Genomic DNA, 16,594 nt, shown 5'->3' with positions numbered 1-16,594 from the left:
TTATTTCTAAAAATCAACTGGTGTTGTTATTGTCCCCACCAACAATGACATGAAATATCCGGCCTTGAAATGAAGCATGTGGCCAGTAAAATAGGCCTAGGCATAAAGACCCTTGTTTTGCATTTTATCTGTTTCCAAAGAAAATATACAATATTACAGCTAAGGAAAATAATGCAATACTGGGTTTTATTTATTTTATTCATTTATTATTTTATTTTACAGTTCAGAAAAACAAGCGTTTTTTCTTTTTTTGTAGAAAAAATAAAACCTAAAAAATCAGGCTGATATAGTATATTTACATCATGTCACATTTTACATGTAAAATAACACAAATGTAAATTTCAGGATAGATTTAAAATTATGTAGGCTTATTTATCCCCTGAAATTGTAGGCTACATTTTTGGCAGTGTGTAGGGGGCTTTGTAAACAGCATTTTCTGTTTGTGTTGGGATATAAAATGTATAGAAAATATAACTGAACTTAATATATTTATTGTGAACAATCCAAAAAATTTACAAATATTTAATGGGGGTATAGGGACTTGGACACATGACCTCAGTAGACCCTATTTAAAAAATTCTCAGCAGCTATACACATTTAGGTAATGAATTTTTCCTTTAAAGTCATGCAGTGTAGGCTATGTAGTGTAGCATTCCAAGTACCAATACCACAGTGTGAATATACTCAACTACAAGTAAAAGTAGGCTATCCCAGATAAAGTATTTCCATAGAACCCTATTTGTGGTTAAATGAAGGCATACTTAAAGTATTTAAGTAAAATTAGAATACTTGTTCTGTAGAAACATTACTCCTGTGGGGGACAATATAGGCTAGGCTATTTAATAGCAATGCACTTATGTATTTTTTTTCTAGGCCTATTTCATAGGCTCATGCAACTTATTTTTATTCTCATTGTGTGCAGCATGAAGGGAACACAAAGGTTAATTCCTTGTAGGACTAATGATAAATACACTGATGTAGTAGTTTCCCGCGCTTTATTAATTCACTATTAGCCAATAGGAACAACGCATTCACCTTCATGTGTCGGTTCCATCCAATAGGGGCACAGAACACAAGTGAGCCAATGGCCTGCATTTGCCACATGTCTCTGGTCCAATCAACGGCGAGTAGAGATGATAAATTAAGCCAATGGGACGATCGCGGCATTGTGTGACCAAAGCAGGGTCTGCCGGGCTCATTTCGCCGCTTCTCCACCCGGCTGGTCTTTTTGGATCTCACTGCAATGGCGGAACAGCAGCAGTTCTACCTCTTGCTGGGTAACCTGATGAGCCCTGACAACAACGTCAGGAAACAATCAGAGGTAAGAGACGAAGACATAGTTGTTTTCGTGGGTGACAAGTTCGGCGAGGATAGAAATCAGGGCGGTCATGTTAGCAACAGCTAACCGCCCCGCTATCCAGCCTGGCCGCGCGCGCATTGAGCTTTCACGTCAGGCTCTGTAGCCCACGTGCAACGTGAAGCCCAGTACAAGTCAGCTAAGGCTAACTACCTCCACCATGTTGCGTAGTTATGTGGACACAACGTAGATCTTATTGATGATTTCCCAGCATTGACACTGTGAGGTCGTGTGTGTTTATGTCACTCTCAGTCGGTGTGATTCCAAGTGAAATGATCGGTTTGCTGGGCACCAATCCTAAATTCGCCAGCTGACAGTGTGGCTAATGATCACGCTAGTGGAGTACAGGAAGTAGCATGAAGCTAAGGAGCTACTACATTGTTGCTAGTTTCATTAGCTAGCACGCTAACGCTAAACAAAGTGTGTGGCTAAAAGATTAAAGAAAGGCATAACGGAGTTCTGAAATGAGACACCGACGTACATGTCACGTTATACTAGGCGCAGTGACGAGCAGCAAAACAGCAGTGGGTTACAGGTGGCGTTAAGGAGCCAGTTCATGCAGACGGCGAGCCGTGTTAGCTGTACTTGTGCAATGGCCTTCCGTCGTTTTAGGTGAAAGTAAGGTTAACACAGCTGTTTAAAACGTGCCTGTGGTTTGATGAAGCTCAGAAGTATGTCACGTCACTGCACAGGCTCAGGCCACCCCCTCTCGCTGGATTAGTTTCTCTGAGGATTTGTTTGGGCAGTGTCTAGCTGGCCTGTTCACTTTCCCCACCACCACGATTAGCCTCTGTTCGCGGCAAAGCATGGTTGCCTTACCTCTCTTTGCACCCGACTTTTAGATGGATGTGGTGGTTGAATCTTATCACACACGCCTCTCACTGGCAGTCAGCATTTTTCTTTGTAAACCACAGACTGTCTGCCGCGATGCTAAGCTCATCGGAATTCATCCTTTTATAGAAACTCTCCCTTTCTGTTTTACACACACAATAGGAATTGATCTATTTGTAGAGGACTTTAAACCCATATTTCAACAGCAGAACACTACAGCTACACTACATTTTTTTAGGTGTCCAGATCCACGCGAGAGAGATGGCAAGCCATGAAGTACAATATTGTTAGTCTAAAATTTGTCTTAGAGGTGTTGGTGGTTTACTTCTCTTTAGCATTGGGGAGCATTTGCTATAACTAGTGACATGTTTTACTGCTCAGTGTAGTTCTTCAATATGGTCATATACTGGAAAGTATTTGGGCTGTTGGAGTATTGTTATGTGCTACTAGGCATTTAGTAAAAATAACTAACTTGAACGTTTCATGTGAAGCAGATGGTGATACTGAGCCACCGCCCAAGAAATCACATTATTATGAGAAATTGGGTTAAGGCTGGAGTTGCTGATGTGTTTGCGTGCACTGTAATAGTAAAAACTCAGCTTATATGGCCATCCAGTTTATATTTAAATTAGTTTGGTCAATCAGGTTTTACCCCCCACCATCTTGGTACTCCACTTTGTCATGCAAATGTGTGCACATCTACCTCACATCTTCTCTTAATTCTTTCACCTAATAAATAAAGCCAAGATGTTGTTTTACTACTAGCAGCACTTATACATTATCCTGTCTTGTTCCACTGCATCCCCCACAGAGCATCATGTGTTTGCATCTCATGTTGCTTTAATGAAGCATCTTAAGAGACCAAAACAAAACACATGATGTGCATCAAAACAACTGGCCTGGTTTATCTTAAACGTCCCCCTCTGATGTTCGTGTCTCATGGCGTGGGAAAGACATGATTGACGTGGTAAAAGTGTGCCTCGCTACATTTTAACACTGATCCTCTGATGGAAAAGTTTCAAATCTAAATGTGTGGTTTTTATCATAAGGAGTTGAAAATCGGATTCAAACTCGGCTGATCAATCCATATTTAGCAGCTGTTCAAAGTCTTCCAGTGGAAAGTCTTACAATTCATGGATAAGGACAAAGTAACTTAAGATCTGTAATCAGTCATTTTGGGTTTAGTTTTAATCCTACAGTCTCTGCTTAATCAAGAGGTTTATATGATCTGCTTTGCCTTGACTTGCTGTCGAAGCTTAAATGACAGTCATTGCTGAGTTAATATACTGCAAACACCATGAGGCTGGTAAACATTAAAGCTTTCCACTGGAAGATGTTTTGTGACCCAGCTATTAACTCAGCAGTGACATTCATTTCAGTCGTTTTAGCTTCGATGGCAAGTCGAGGCACACCAGATCATAAAAAAATGATCAAGTAAAGTGTAGGAGTAAAACAAAACCTAGAACAATGACTCCCCATTACAGATCTTAAATTACTCTAGCCATGAATTTAAAAGGTTTACTCAATCGTCATATTTAACCCTTAAGTGTTCATGTGTTCCACTTAATAGTTTACCATTGAATCAATGTTCTGACTTGCAGAATGAACAAATTGCAGTACAGGATTTTGATATTTTACAGACAAAACAATACAAATCCAGTTAATAAACATGTTTTTAATGGCCACACCCATGTTGGTACTTGATCCATGAAGCTGAATGAAATTATGAATATTTACCAATCAACGTCTGCATAAGGTTCAGCTTGAAACGTGCCATAGTGTGGGATTACAGGCATGTGCCAAATGTGGCTTCTTTGCGACTGAAACAAAGTCAACATGACCCTTTCTTGGTGAAGACTCATTTTTCACGGGGCTTCTAATGTGGATCTGTAAGCACGCACAAAATGGCTTACCTCATCCATGCCACTGTCCATTCATTCCCTTTGCAGGAGACCTATGACACCATCCCGGGCCAAACCAAGATCACATTCTTGCTGCAGGCCATCAGAGATGCATCTGCTGCAGAGGAGGTTTGTACACTTAATGCTGACACATCTGTGGCACGCCGTGTGAAGTTCCCGAGTCCATGTGAACTTAAAAATCACCAGGGTTTTGAAATCAGTAATTTAACACTGAACTTTATTTGGGACATCTCTGTATATAAGTTAAAACGGATACCTGCCACGTATTATATCTGGCTCTGGTATTGAGCCTTGTCGTACCAGGAAGGACAACATTTTAGGTACTAGAATCAGTATTAGAATGTCATGTGTGGTTTTACATCCTGTCCACATTACTATCAGGAACATGTGTGACATGGATAACATTTTAAGAATGTAGTCTGGCCATCATATGTGGGCCTTCCCTGCAGCCTGACCCGAAGGCTTGTTATGAGTCACAGTTTTGGCATTTGGGCAGTCATGTTTACTCCGAATCCACCAGCTGCTTGGTCCCTCATGCTTCCTCTCCTTTTCTTTACCTCAAGAGTGATATTTTTAGAGTCTTGAAATGGGAGCAGGCAGAGAGGTGCTTGGCCCCAGGAGAGTGACTTTGCCTTTCTGAGATGCTGCAAGCTTTTGTCAGTGTAGTGTGTGTGTATTAGAGGGAGGGAGTCTTAATTAAAATTTAGATTGTAAACTGCCAAAATAATCCAAAGGAAAGCTGTAAAATAAACTGGCTTATAATCGTATTGAAACTGTTTCTCTGCTTGACTAAAGCAGAAATTAACAGTCTTGTGTGAGAACATTAATTTATTTTGTTTAAAATGATGATTTATGTTGGGAGCCATGTTGAGAAGCACGACGTAATGTTGAAACCAGTGATTTGTCCACTCAGGTCAAACAGATGGCGGCGGTGCTGCTGCGGCGGCTGCTGTCGTCGTCCTTTGAGGAGATCTACCCAGGCCTGACCCTGGAGATGCAGACCGCCATCAAGACGGAGCTACTGACCAGCATCCAACAGGAGACCGCACCAACCATCCGCAAGAAGGTCTGCGACATTGCAGCTGAGCTGTGCCGCAACCTCATTGGTAACGCTCCTCTTAATATCATCTGTCATCCTCTGGTTATAGAATTTGTATTGTGAAGAAAAAAAAAATTGTCAAAGGGTGATCATTTCACTTGTTGGGTGCTGTAGGTGTTGGATGATCAATTTTTAGTGATTTATTGATTTAAAATGTTAAAATAAACATTAATAATCTTTTCTTTCACCTAGATGATGATGGGAATAACCAGTGGCCAGAGTTGCTCAAGTTTCTGTTTGACTCTGTCAACTCTGACAATGTTGGCTTGCGAGAAGCTGCCCTGCACATATTCTGGTGAGCCCCCTGTTCACTTCCTCCTTGATTTAGGCCATATAGTTACATGATCTATGAAGTCAAACTACTTGTATGCTCAGACAGAAGTACTGGTGGCTGACAGGTGTGTCCGTCTTGGATAATTTTTTTTTTAGGAACTTCCCAGGAATCTTTGGCAACCAGCAGCAGCATTATATGGAGGTTATCAAGCGCATGCTTGTTCAGTGCATGCAGGACCAGGCAAACCCACATGTAAGCTCTTAGAAGAATTTATTTTTGCCAGGTTACTTCCTGATTTATGACTATAAATTTCTTTGTTTCAAATGATCCTTCAGATTCGTACCCTGGCGGCTCGGGCTGCAGCATCCTTTGTTCTGTCAAACGAAGGAAACACGGCACTACTGAAACACTTTGCTGACCTGTTGCCAGGCATCCTGCAGGTAAGATACAGGATCCCCGTATCTTCATCAGACTCAGATTCTTGTGTTTTTCTGTCTGCCCCCTGTGGAACCTGCGCGACTCCATACATTAGTTATCAATGCTATCTGATGGTTCCCACAAGCTCCAGGAACTTGTAATCCAGAAAGTTTTGTGATGCCCCTATGTAATATTTTGCACGACTAATGTATTTTAAGCAGTTAGTGAAGTATCGTCATGAGTCCCTTGAGATCATTAATCAATGCTAAATGTTTCATGTCCTATAGTCTGCTGTGTAGTCATTAGCTAATGCTAGCTTAGATCATAGATAAGATAGGAAGTTTATGTAACAAGTGACAAGACAGGCTCAAAAAACACAAAACATACACTGAAGACAGTTCAGCCACATTAGTTGTACAGACATGTGCAGAATACAAAAATGTGATATGTTCTATATGTGGTTGTTCAGTATAGTAATGGCCGTGGGAATGAAGGATTTTTTAAAAATGTTTTTCCTTGCAAGTGGGACTCTGTAGCGTCGACCTGATGGCATTAACGGAAAGGATTGGTTGGGTGGGTGGGATCCTGTTAAGGGAGTTTGAGGGAGCCTATTATCTTACTAGCTTGATTTTGTGCTTAACAGTAAGGGCATTATACCAGGCTGTAATATTAAAAGGGAGTATGGATTCAATGATGAGTAGACCGGTTTCCTCAGCAGGTGTAAACGCTGCTGGGCTTTCTTATACAGTTTCTGCATGCTGTGAAAAAGACATGTGTCCATCTCTGTCCCAAGATATTTAAAAACATTGACTTGTTCAACTAGCTGACCATTGATGCTGAGGGGTTGAAACATCTGCTGTGAATTCTTAGTTCCCCTGCTCTGACAGCAGAGCTCCTTGGTTTTTAATCAATGTTAAGGTCCAGGGAAATTTCTTTGAATGTTGTGACCAGATAATTAACTGTTTGGTGGTAATCAGACAAGTGGGCTACCAAGGCCATATCATTAGCATACTTATATACATACCCTGTTACAAGATATATTGTTTGTGTAAACAGAAAAAAATAGCAGGAGATAAAACACATCCTTGGGGGAGCCCAGCGTTTAAAAGCTGTTTCCTAGAATTAAAACCATTCACACACTTGTTGTGGTCTATCCTGTAAAAAATTCTTAATCCATAAAATCAGTATTGGGTGAACCTGAAGCTCGACTAGATGTTGCAAAAGGGTGGGTGGGTGGTGTGTGTAATGTATACAGTGTTTTAAAAGCAGATGAAAAGTCCATAAATAAAAGTGAGTGTGTAATGAGTCCAGCTGTCTGGTCACAGTATCCAAGAGTTGGAGTTGCATCCTCCACTCCACGTTTGGCTTTATAATACAATAAAAGATCCCAGTGAAAATGGCATGTTGGGTTTTGTGTGGGTCTTGTTTATCTCTCCATTGTGTTCAAAACTATATAAACTCAACATATTGAATGTGAGTAAGGAACAACATATCTGCTAATGGAAGATGAAACTTTAAAGTGAGAGCTGTGGTGCTTACTTGCTGCTTGTTTGCCTTTTGAGGTGTAGAGTGTCTTGTAAATTCTTGTCAGGCTACTTGGAGATGACGCACTGTTTGCATTCAATGAAGAATAAAGTTCTGTTGGCAAACGGATAACAGGACTGGTAGCTGTTCTAAGTTGATAACATTTAATTCAGATTACGTTGATTAAACATGCTGAATCCTGTCATTCCACAACAACTGTAAATGTTTGAGCATCCTCACTAAGCTCTGCAACAGTTAGTGGTATTCTCTCACCAGTCCTTATGATGGTAGAGTTGGAGGTCAGATTTGGTGACAGTGTAAATTAGCAGCACTAACTCCAGCGCGTGTGTTGGTTTTTTTTTTTAAATTTATTTATTAAATCAGGCAGTGAATGAATCGTGCTACCAGGGAGACGACTCTGTGCTCAAGTCCTTAGTGGAAATTGCAGACACAGCACCCAAATACCTGAGACCCAACCTGGAGGCCACCCTGCAGCTCTGTCTAAAGGTGAGTCAGAGAGCTCCAATATAACTTTTCTGCTGATGTAAAACAAAAGTCTTGTCTTGTAGTTCGTTGGTTTCACAAAGCTGATTTGACCAACACATTGCCATGTCTCTACAGCTGTGTGCCGACACCAACCTCACCAATATGCAGAGGCAGTTGGCACTGGAGGTCATCGTCACCTTGTCTGAGACTGCAGCGGCCATGCTGAGGAAACACACGAACATTGTAGCTCAAAGTGGTGAGGATTTAGTTCTGTCAATTAACACTACACTTCACCATTCCCCTAATAAATTGTTGGGTTGAACAGTTTAGACAGTTGTACTTACCTGTTGTGTGTTCAGTTCCCCAGATGCTGGCAATGATGGTGGACCTGGAGGACGACGATGAGTGGGCCATGGCTGACGAGCTGGAGGATGATGACTTTGACAGGTAAGGCCTGGTGGACACGCAGCACCATCCTCACCATGTGATCCTGTAGAGCAGACATGTTTGCACTGTGTGGAGGGTTGAGAGTATGCACGATTACTATAAGATAAATACATGTTGACATTGAGAGATCAAAATTGACCCTTCGCTAAGCCCCGCCCCCCTTGGTTACTGTTGCTAAGTCCGACAAACTGTCAGCGCTGCACTCCCGGAGAAATATTTTCAAATTTGCTTTCCGAGATCGCTTTTTCCAACACAGTTTTGCCATTGCATTATATATTTGAAGGTTGTATTCAGGCTGCCAAACTGGCTCAGCCTAAAGCCTATCACTCACACAGTACAAGTGAACCGCTGCATCCCCCAACAATTGAGACAGACAACGATATGAACGACAACACTGTTCTTGTAAAGCTTGGTAGGTCTCTATTCATTACAGTTATTAAAAAGCAGAACTGTAGGGCTCTGTTACGTTACAGTCGGTATGAAGTTAGCTAGCGTTAGCTAACATTACATTATGAACGATCCGCAGCAGACTTTTTTTTTGGATTTATTTCAGGTTTTGGAAAGGGAATAAATCGTCTCCTTTCAACCTCTCTGTAATTATTACAAGTGTCCCAGGAAACAGCATTTGACCATATCTAAGAAAGCTAGAGAATGACTTCTTGCATATGAGTCAATGGAGCACAGCCACGAAAGTGTCGGACCTCAGTTAGAGTCCTATACTGCGCTGTGATTGGCCAGCTGTGTATTCAGGGCGTGGCTTAGTGAAGGGTCAATTAAGGTTTGGAAATGTGTGCACCCTTCTGTGTGGTGTTGAGTGACTTGTTGTTTGTCACCTACCAGTAATGCTGTAGCTGGGGAGAGCGCTCTCGACAGAATCGCCTGTGGTCTGGGAGGGAAGATCGTTTTGCCCATGATCAAACAGCACATCATGCAGATGCTGCAGAACCGTAAGTAAACCCGCTGACACACAGCTCAGTGAAACTCTCTGAAGTTTCATATTAGGGATTGCCTCCTGCAGAGATTTACAACTTGAAAGCAAATTTTAAGCGTACAAAAGAAACTACTTGCTGCTTGCAGTGTGAACATGAGATCAACCCAGTGTGTTCTGTCACTAGCTGACTGGAAGTACCGCCATGCCGGGCTGATGGCGCTTTCGGCCATTGGCGAGGGCTGCCACCAGCAGATGGAGGCCATCCTCCAAGAGATTGTCAGCTTTGTCCTCCTCTTCTGCTCCGATCCTGTAAGAAACACCACTTCAAAATTGATTTTAAATCAAAGATGCCACGCATAGTAGACTTACCTCAGCTCATGTTACTTACTTTTTGCTTTGTTAGGTTTATAGTGACGTTACAGTTGGATGGATAGATTCTTTACTTATAGGGTCAATGTTACAGGACATCTGTAACTATATTGTATGGTTAAGTGTTTGGCTTCCCTTTCCATTCTCAGCACCCAAGGGTACGCTATGCTGCCTGCAACGCTATTGGACAAATGGCCACAGACTTCGCCCCCACCTTCCAAAAGAAATTCCATGATAAGGTAACTGAAGTGACGTTACAGCTGTGAAAACTGACATTTAATAGATGCATCTCTTCAATTTTAATGTAATAAGAAATATACAGGTACATGTTTTCAATGTTTAACTGTAGTAAAGGTTTACAGTGGACTAAGACTGACTTCCACCTCCCTTCCAGGTGATATCAGCCCTGCTCCAGACCATGGAGGACCAGACTAACCCTCGGGTGCAGGCGCATGCTGCCGCCGCCCTCATCAACTTTACAGAGGACTGTCCCAAATCACTGCTGATCCCTTATCTGGACAGCTTGGTGCAGCACCTTCATGTCATTATGGTAGCCAAGCTGCAAGAGGTAATTAATCCCCCCACTTCATCTTGATCATTCAGTAGGGATATAGCCAAAGAGGCATTTCTTCCAGACCCACTTTTAGCCCCTGCTTAACACCTTATACTGTGTCCTATTCTCTCCTCCCAGTTGATCCAAAAAGGCACCAAACTGGTCCTGGAGCAGGTGGTGACATCAATCGCCTCAGTGGCCGACACAGCAGAGGAGAAGTTTGTGCCATACTACGACCTTTTCATGCCCTCACTCAAACACATTGTAGAAAACGCTGTGCAGAAGGAGCTGCGGCTGCTTCGTGGCAAGACCATAGAGTGCATCAGCCTCATCGGGCTGGCTGTTGGCAAGGAGAAGGTACGCCTGCACAGGATGTGATCAAACTACCACAGTAATGTCTGTAAGGGGACCTATCCCACTGCACGTCCAAGCTTCATACATCTTCACGTGTCCTCCTTTTTGTTTCTAGTTCATGCCAGATGCCTCCGCCGTCATGCAGCTGCTCCTCAAAACCCAGACTGACTTCAATGACCTGGAGGATGACGACCCTCAGGTAGGAAGACTTGGAAAGCAACTTTAAACTTTTCTCTTGGTATTACCGTTGCTGCATAGTCAACTTGTCGTGACGTTTTTGTTGGGTTAGATCTCGTACATGATCTCAGCCTGGGCCAGGATGTGCAAGATCCTGGGGAAGGAGTTTCAGCAGTACCTGCCTGTGGTGATGGGCCCCCTGATGAAGACTGCCTCCATCAAGCCTGAGGTGGCCCTGCTCGACAGTAAGTGTATTACAGATGCACACTTTAAAATTCTGGATTTTTATCAGCTGGAGCAATTACATTTTGTCACATTACTAAAAAAATCCTTGCTGCTGTATACCTGAGGTGCACTTTTTTGTAATTTTATACCTCAACTTTTGTTGCTACAGTAGGGTTTTTTTCTTTTTTTTGTGCAACTTAGGCAATTGGATTAAGTAAGCTGTAATTTTTAAATGGCAGTTTACCATAAAATGATGACAATCCCAATTGTAGGGACCACTTTGTTTTCCTTGGATCACTCTTGGACTGACTGAGACCTGACGCTTGCATGATTGCATGAACTAAACGTTAACTCAGGTATTAAGGCATCTATACAAGCCACGCAAGGTCTAAACTGTATGCTCCTTCAGTCTGCTGCAGCACACTCTTTTTTCTGGACCTGCAAAGACATGAGCATTAACAAATCACGCAAAAGTATGTAAATATACAAATTTACTAACAAATTAAACTATGAAATTGGCTCCTACACAATAATCAGAAACTCCTACCATGATGTTTTAAAGTGTGCTTGTCCTTTACAATGCAAAAGCAGTGGGCATTAAGTACAAAACAAATGAAAGCTTCAGTAGTTAAATGTGTGTCTATCTTGTAGCCCAGGACATGGAGAACATATCAGAAGATGACGGCTGGGAGTTTGTCAACCTGGGAGACCAGCAGAGTTTTGGCATCAAGACAGCTGGCCTCGAGGAGAAGGCCACAGCCTGCCAGATGTTGGTAAGTAGTCCTGTCCGCTGCAGAAGTAGAGCATTGAAACGCAAGAATGTCCTGCCAACTGTCAGGGTCCCGGGGGTGTCTGAGGCCGATTTGGCAGAGCACAAGAAATTTAGGTCATTGCTTGTGTTTCAGCTCTGTTAATGAGACAATCTGTGTTTTCCAGGTGTGTTATGCCAAAGAGCTGAAGGAGGGTTTTGTGGAGTACACAGAGCAGGTGGTTAAGCTGATGGTCCCTCTCCTCAAATTTTACTTCCATGATGATATCCTTTTGTATTAGACTGAAATGACCTAAAGGCCAAAACGACTAGTGGCTTTGGCTTGAAATTTCAACATCTGAAAAGCTCAGACGATAAACCAGAACTTGGTGAAAACAAGCCTCCCTGTTTGTGGACAAAGTTGAATTTTATATATTTTAGATGTCAGTTCTGGGGAAAAGGCTTTCGTGATGCTGAAACATGGTATGTGAAAGAACATGGGGCTTGATGACGTTTTCCATTTCCTTAACCATCCTCACGTGTGCGAGTGGCGGCAGCAGAGTCCATGCCCCTGCTGCTGGAGTGTGCGCGGGTCCGAGGGCCAGAGTACCTCACCCAGATGTGGCTCTTCATGTGCGACGCCCTCATCAAGGCCATCGGCACTGAGCCAGACTCTGACGTCCTGTCAGAGATCATGCACTCTTTTGCCAAGGTAACTTGTTTTTGGGGGGGGGGTTGTTTTTTTTTTCCCCCCTCACATGTTCCCTGAAGATTTGAACATAAGATTTTAGGAACCAGGTCCAGTTACTGACCTGACTGATTTCTATGTTCTGTTCAAGTGCATTGAGTTGATGGGAGATGGCTGTCTGAACAATGAGCATTTTGAGGAGCTGGGTGGCATCTTGAAAGGAAAACTAGAGGAGCATTTTAAGAACCAGGAGCTCAGACATGGTGAGACTTCGTTCAAACTTTTTTTTTACTTTTCTAGTACGGCATTTCCCTTGATGTAAACAAAATTTCCAAATCGAGCTCGGGCACAGTTATTTGTCACAATCCTCAGACAAAGCTTTAACCTCCCATGATTTCCTCCCATGACAATACACTCTCCCCAATGAGTGTCTCTGCACAATTGTCACAGAAAACTTCTTTGTCCTCCACAGCTAAGAGACAGGATGAGGATTATGATGAGCAGGTGGAGGAATCATTACAAGACGAGGTAATTATTTTCCCTCCAGTAAAGGACTTGGAGCGGTTATGAAAACCTGCTATTGTCTAAAATCTCACTCACATAATGTGTGCCCACTTATTTTTATCTCTACAGGATGAGAACGATGTGTACATCCTGACCAAAGTGTCAGATATCCTGCACTCCGTGTTCAGCAGCTACAAAGAGAAGGTGTTGCCTTGGTTTGAACAGCTGCTGCAGCTCATCGTACAGCTAATAGTAAGTACTTCTGCTGTCAGATCAGCAATGAATTAATCATGTTTGTACAAATATTGAACGCAGTTCTGCACATGATTTATTCTCCATGTAGTCAGTTTACCTTTTTATTTATTGGACTTGAAGTGAAGGGCCACTAGATGGTGTCAAAATGTCTTGAACAGCCCAATCACATCAGATGTAAAATTAATTTACATAGGTAGACAGTAGGTAGATTTTGTTTGTACACCCATTTGGGAACAATGTGGAATTTATAGAATATCATGGGGGATTTTATATATTTAACTCAAAGACTCTTTAAAAATTTTTATGGGAAATTTGAGCTGTTCAGTTAGTAAATGTGGTCCAATACAGCAGCCTGGCAATGAACACTACCTTTGTGACGCTTGTAGGGCTGCAACTTATTGCTAATTTAATTCAGAATTAATCTTCCAATTGTTTTGATTTGTCCCTTAATTATTTTGTCAGTTATCTGCCTTAAAAAAATGACAATTACCATTTCCCAGAACCCAAGGAGGTCTCTTTAAATTTAGAGTTCATACTGTCTAAACTGGCCCTGCTTGTCTTCAGTGTCCCAACAGGCCGTGGGCTGACAGGCAGTGGGGTCTGTGCATCTTTGACGATGTGGTGGAGCACTGCAGCCCCACCTCCTTCAAATACGCAGAGTATTTCCTACGGCCGATGTTGCAGTCACTGTGTGACACGAGCCCCGAGGTTCGGCAGGCGGCCGCCTACGGTGTTGGTGTCATGGCTCAGTATGGGGGAGAGAGCTACCGCCCATTCTGTACAGGTATGGCCTGGCTCTAGTCTCAATTTGTTGTGATTGGCAGTTTTTTGCTAGAACTCAAACAACATCTTTGTGTTTCTGTGGTCCAGAGGCCATCCCCATGTTGGTCAGAGTCATCCAGGCAGCTGACTCGCGTGCCAAGGAGAATGTCAACGCCACAGAAAACTGCATCTCTGCTGTTGGAAAGGTCATGAGGTTTCGGCCAGAGTGTGTAAATGTCAACGAGATCCTTCCCCATTGGCTCAGCTGGCTACCGCTTAACGAGGACAAAGAGGAGGCAGTCCACACATTTGACTTCTTGTGTGACCTCATTGAAAGGTAAGGCAGCCTCCGCTAATTTGTCTTAATTGAGGTGGAAAGGGATGTAAAAACTAATTATATTTTTTTTCACACTTGCTGACTGATGTCTTTTCTCCGCAGCAACAACCCCATTGTCCTCGGACCAGACAACGCCAACCTTCCTAAAATCTTCCTAATCATCGCAGACGGAGTTGCAAACGAGTCAGTGAAGAGTGAAGACGCGTGCAGCAAACGGCTGGCAAATGTAATCCGTCAAGTACAGGTGAGCCTTCACTCGTCGCTGTACACAAGAATCTACATCTGGACTTCATCAAAATCACTGTTAAATGAAATTACATGTATTGTGTAGGATTTTCTGTGGACATAAATCAATATCCAGGTTGATCTTTTTGTGTCCTCCAGGTGTCAGCGGGGTTATGGACGCAGTGTGTATCGACACTGAACGAGACACAGCAGAAAGCCATACAGGACCTACTGAATACTGCCTGAACCAGAGGTCACCTCTCTGCTCTTTAAAAAGCCCATGAAGAAAAGTTGAGCTCCTGGATCTTCTCCATACACTCCCTCTTCTTCCTCCTGCTCTGATCTGTAGTGTGTATGGACGCCAGCTTCACCCCATCCACACCCCTCTGCCCCACTCCTATATAACGCCACCTACATTCAGCTGACTGGGAGTCGGAGGGGCATGTTGGATATTTATAACAATGGAGGACATTGGCCATCCACCTCAAAGACTTTCACCCTGTATCTAAGGAAGTGGGAACGAGAGTAAAGTGTCAGTCGTCCCTGTCTTATCATAGTTATGTTTTCTATCTGGACGTTTTGTTTCCAACCATTCCCTGATGTTCGACTTGTCTCGCTGTGCCCAGAGGGACTCATTCTCCACATTGCCCAACACAAACTCATTGGACAGTCGGGCTCAGAGGGGCCATAGTGGGGGGAAATTGGGAAAGGACAATTCTAGTGGACTGAGCAATTGAATGAGGTGGACATGCACACTGGGCGGTCTCTGCCTGTTTCCTGTGAATTTTTTTGGTTGTATTTTTATTTTATTTCTTTTCTCGTTCCCAGTGTTACCTGGGGGGGAATGGGGAGCCTCTGTCTGCCACAGCTCATGAGGCTATGTTTCAAAAGTTAATGGCATGTTAAGTGGCTAACTCTAGAAAATATAAATAGTTAGGAAATTTACGTCGTCGTCTGGGAGAGTTGACATTTGATTTAAGCAGCGTTCCTCCATAGCCTTCCAGATAGCTCTTTTGTGGGAAATGAAACGAGACTGAATATGAAATGTTTGCTGAATGGTTCTCAGCCCTTTAAGTAGCAGTGTTAAGGGGCTCTCAGAAGAAGAGCAATGATTTGTAGTTGGTCACATAGCAAAGTTGAAGGAACATGAATAGTAGAGTACTTGTAAAATGCGTGCTACCATGATAATCTTAACTTTATGGTTTTGACCCTTTGCTGCTCTGCAGGTATGTGATGGACTTCCAGAAACTACCAACAATAAAATTCCATTCTTGAATTCTGATTAATTGGTCCTTATTTGATTCAGTTCTGGATTTCATAAATGTATTTATCACAATGTTAAATATATGCATTGCCAAGAAATACAAAACGGTAACCTAACATTTTAAACGGCATCTTAAGAGTGCAATTATTTTAGCATTTTATTATTGGTTATAGAAATGGGATAGTTATTTTGATTGTATGTATTTTTTAACAGCAATATGACATATTTAAAGCCCCCCCCCCAGTGTATTTGACATTTCTGATTTCATTTTGAGTAATTTCCTTAGTGATTACCCACATAGCCAAATTTGACAAACTGCTTAATTTTGTGCTCAGTTAGCTTAACTTGTTAAAACGGTTGTGACGTATGACTATAGTAATTCCATACGTCATTCTCCAAACTTGCGCAGGCGCACTGTCATGCCTCGTTAATTCAGCATCAAACCGATAAACATCGTTGTGAGCTAGCTAACAAATTTATCATGTAACTTACTTAGAACTTACATTAGGTATGTCTGTCAGGTTTGTCTTGCTTAGTTACCCAAGTTAAACAAGTTGTAGTTGGCCAACTTTCTGCAATAACTATGCTAGCTAACAGAGGGTCGTTTATTTTTTTTCTTTTAGTGTGCTGTACATTTTCATTATGGCATTTGTGCGTGCGGTGTTGGACAGATGACAAAATGCGTCGCACTTTCACCTGCCAACGTCTTACATACAGTCTGCAATATGCATTTTACTGACAGCCGTTTTACCAATGCATCGGCGGAGGCAATGGTAGCAGAAGTCTACATACAGTTGAACAGAGTAGAACCCCCACACCCTCGCGGTAAAGTAAGCGCACCATAA

At 42.5% G+C, this 16,594-nt stretch overlaps 2 protein-coding genes across 2 annotated transcripts in view; one reads left to right on the top strand and one right to left on the bottom strand.

Annotated features, from left to right (window-relative positions):
* Nucleotides 1–2,355, bottom strand: part of LOC119903135 (semaphorin-5B-like) — a 37,894-nt gene extending 35,539 nt beyond the window's left edge. Inside the window, exon 1 of the mRNA XM_038719428.1 lies at nt 2,177–2,355. The gene's annotated coding sequence lies outside the window, so the exon portion shown is untranslated. The remainder of the gene's footprint in view (nt 1–2,176) is intronic.
* Nucleotides 1,166–15,767, top strand: kpnb3 (karyopherin (importin) beta 3). Its single transcript, XM_038719427.1, has 26 exons — nt 1,166–1,321; nt 4,138–4,218; nt 5,024–5,216; nt 5,402–5,504; nt 5,639–5,735; nt 5,819–5,923; nt 7,809–7,931; nt 8,046–8,166; nt 8,270–8,357; nt 9,198–9,304; nt 9,473–9,597; nt 9,807–9,896; nt 10,052–10,225; nt 10,349–10,567; nt 10,680–10,763; nt 10,854–10,986; nt 11,618–11,739; nt 11,903–11,999; nt 12,254–12,426; nt 12,554–12,665; nt 12,875–12,930; nt 13,036–13,158; nt 13,726–13,945; nt 14,032–14,260; nt 14,363–14,504; nt 14,645–15,767. Exons 1-26 carry the CDS (start codon nt 1,244–1,246, stop codon nt 14,729–14,731), a joined length of 3,282 nt encoding a protein of 1,093 aa, XP_038575355.1. The 5' UTR covers nt 1,166–1,243; the 3' UTR covers nt 14,732–15,767.
* Nucleotides 15,768–16,594: the final 827 nt, after the last annotated feature.

Source organism: Micropterus salmoides, unplaced genomic scaffold, assembly GCF_014851395.1.
Source record: "Micropterus salmoides isolate LMB-PRFRI ecotype aquatic unplaced genomic scaffold, ASM1485139v1 Ms_hic_scaffold_1, whole genome shotgun sequence".
Classification (NCBI taxonomy): domain Eukaryota; kingdom Metazoa; phylum Chordata; class Actinopteri; order Centrarchiformes; family Centrarchidae; genus Micropterus; species Micropterus salmoides.
This window is presented reverse-complemented; position numbering and strand designations above follow the sequence as displayed.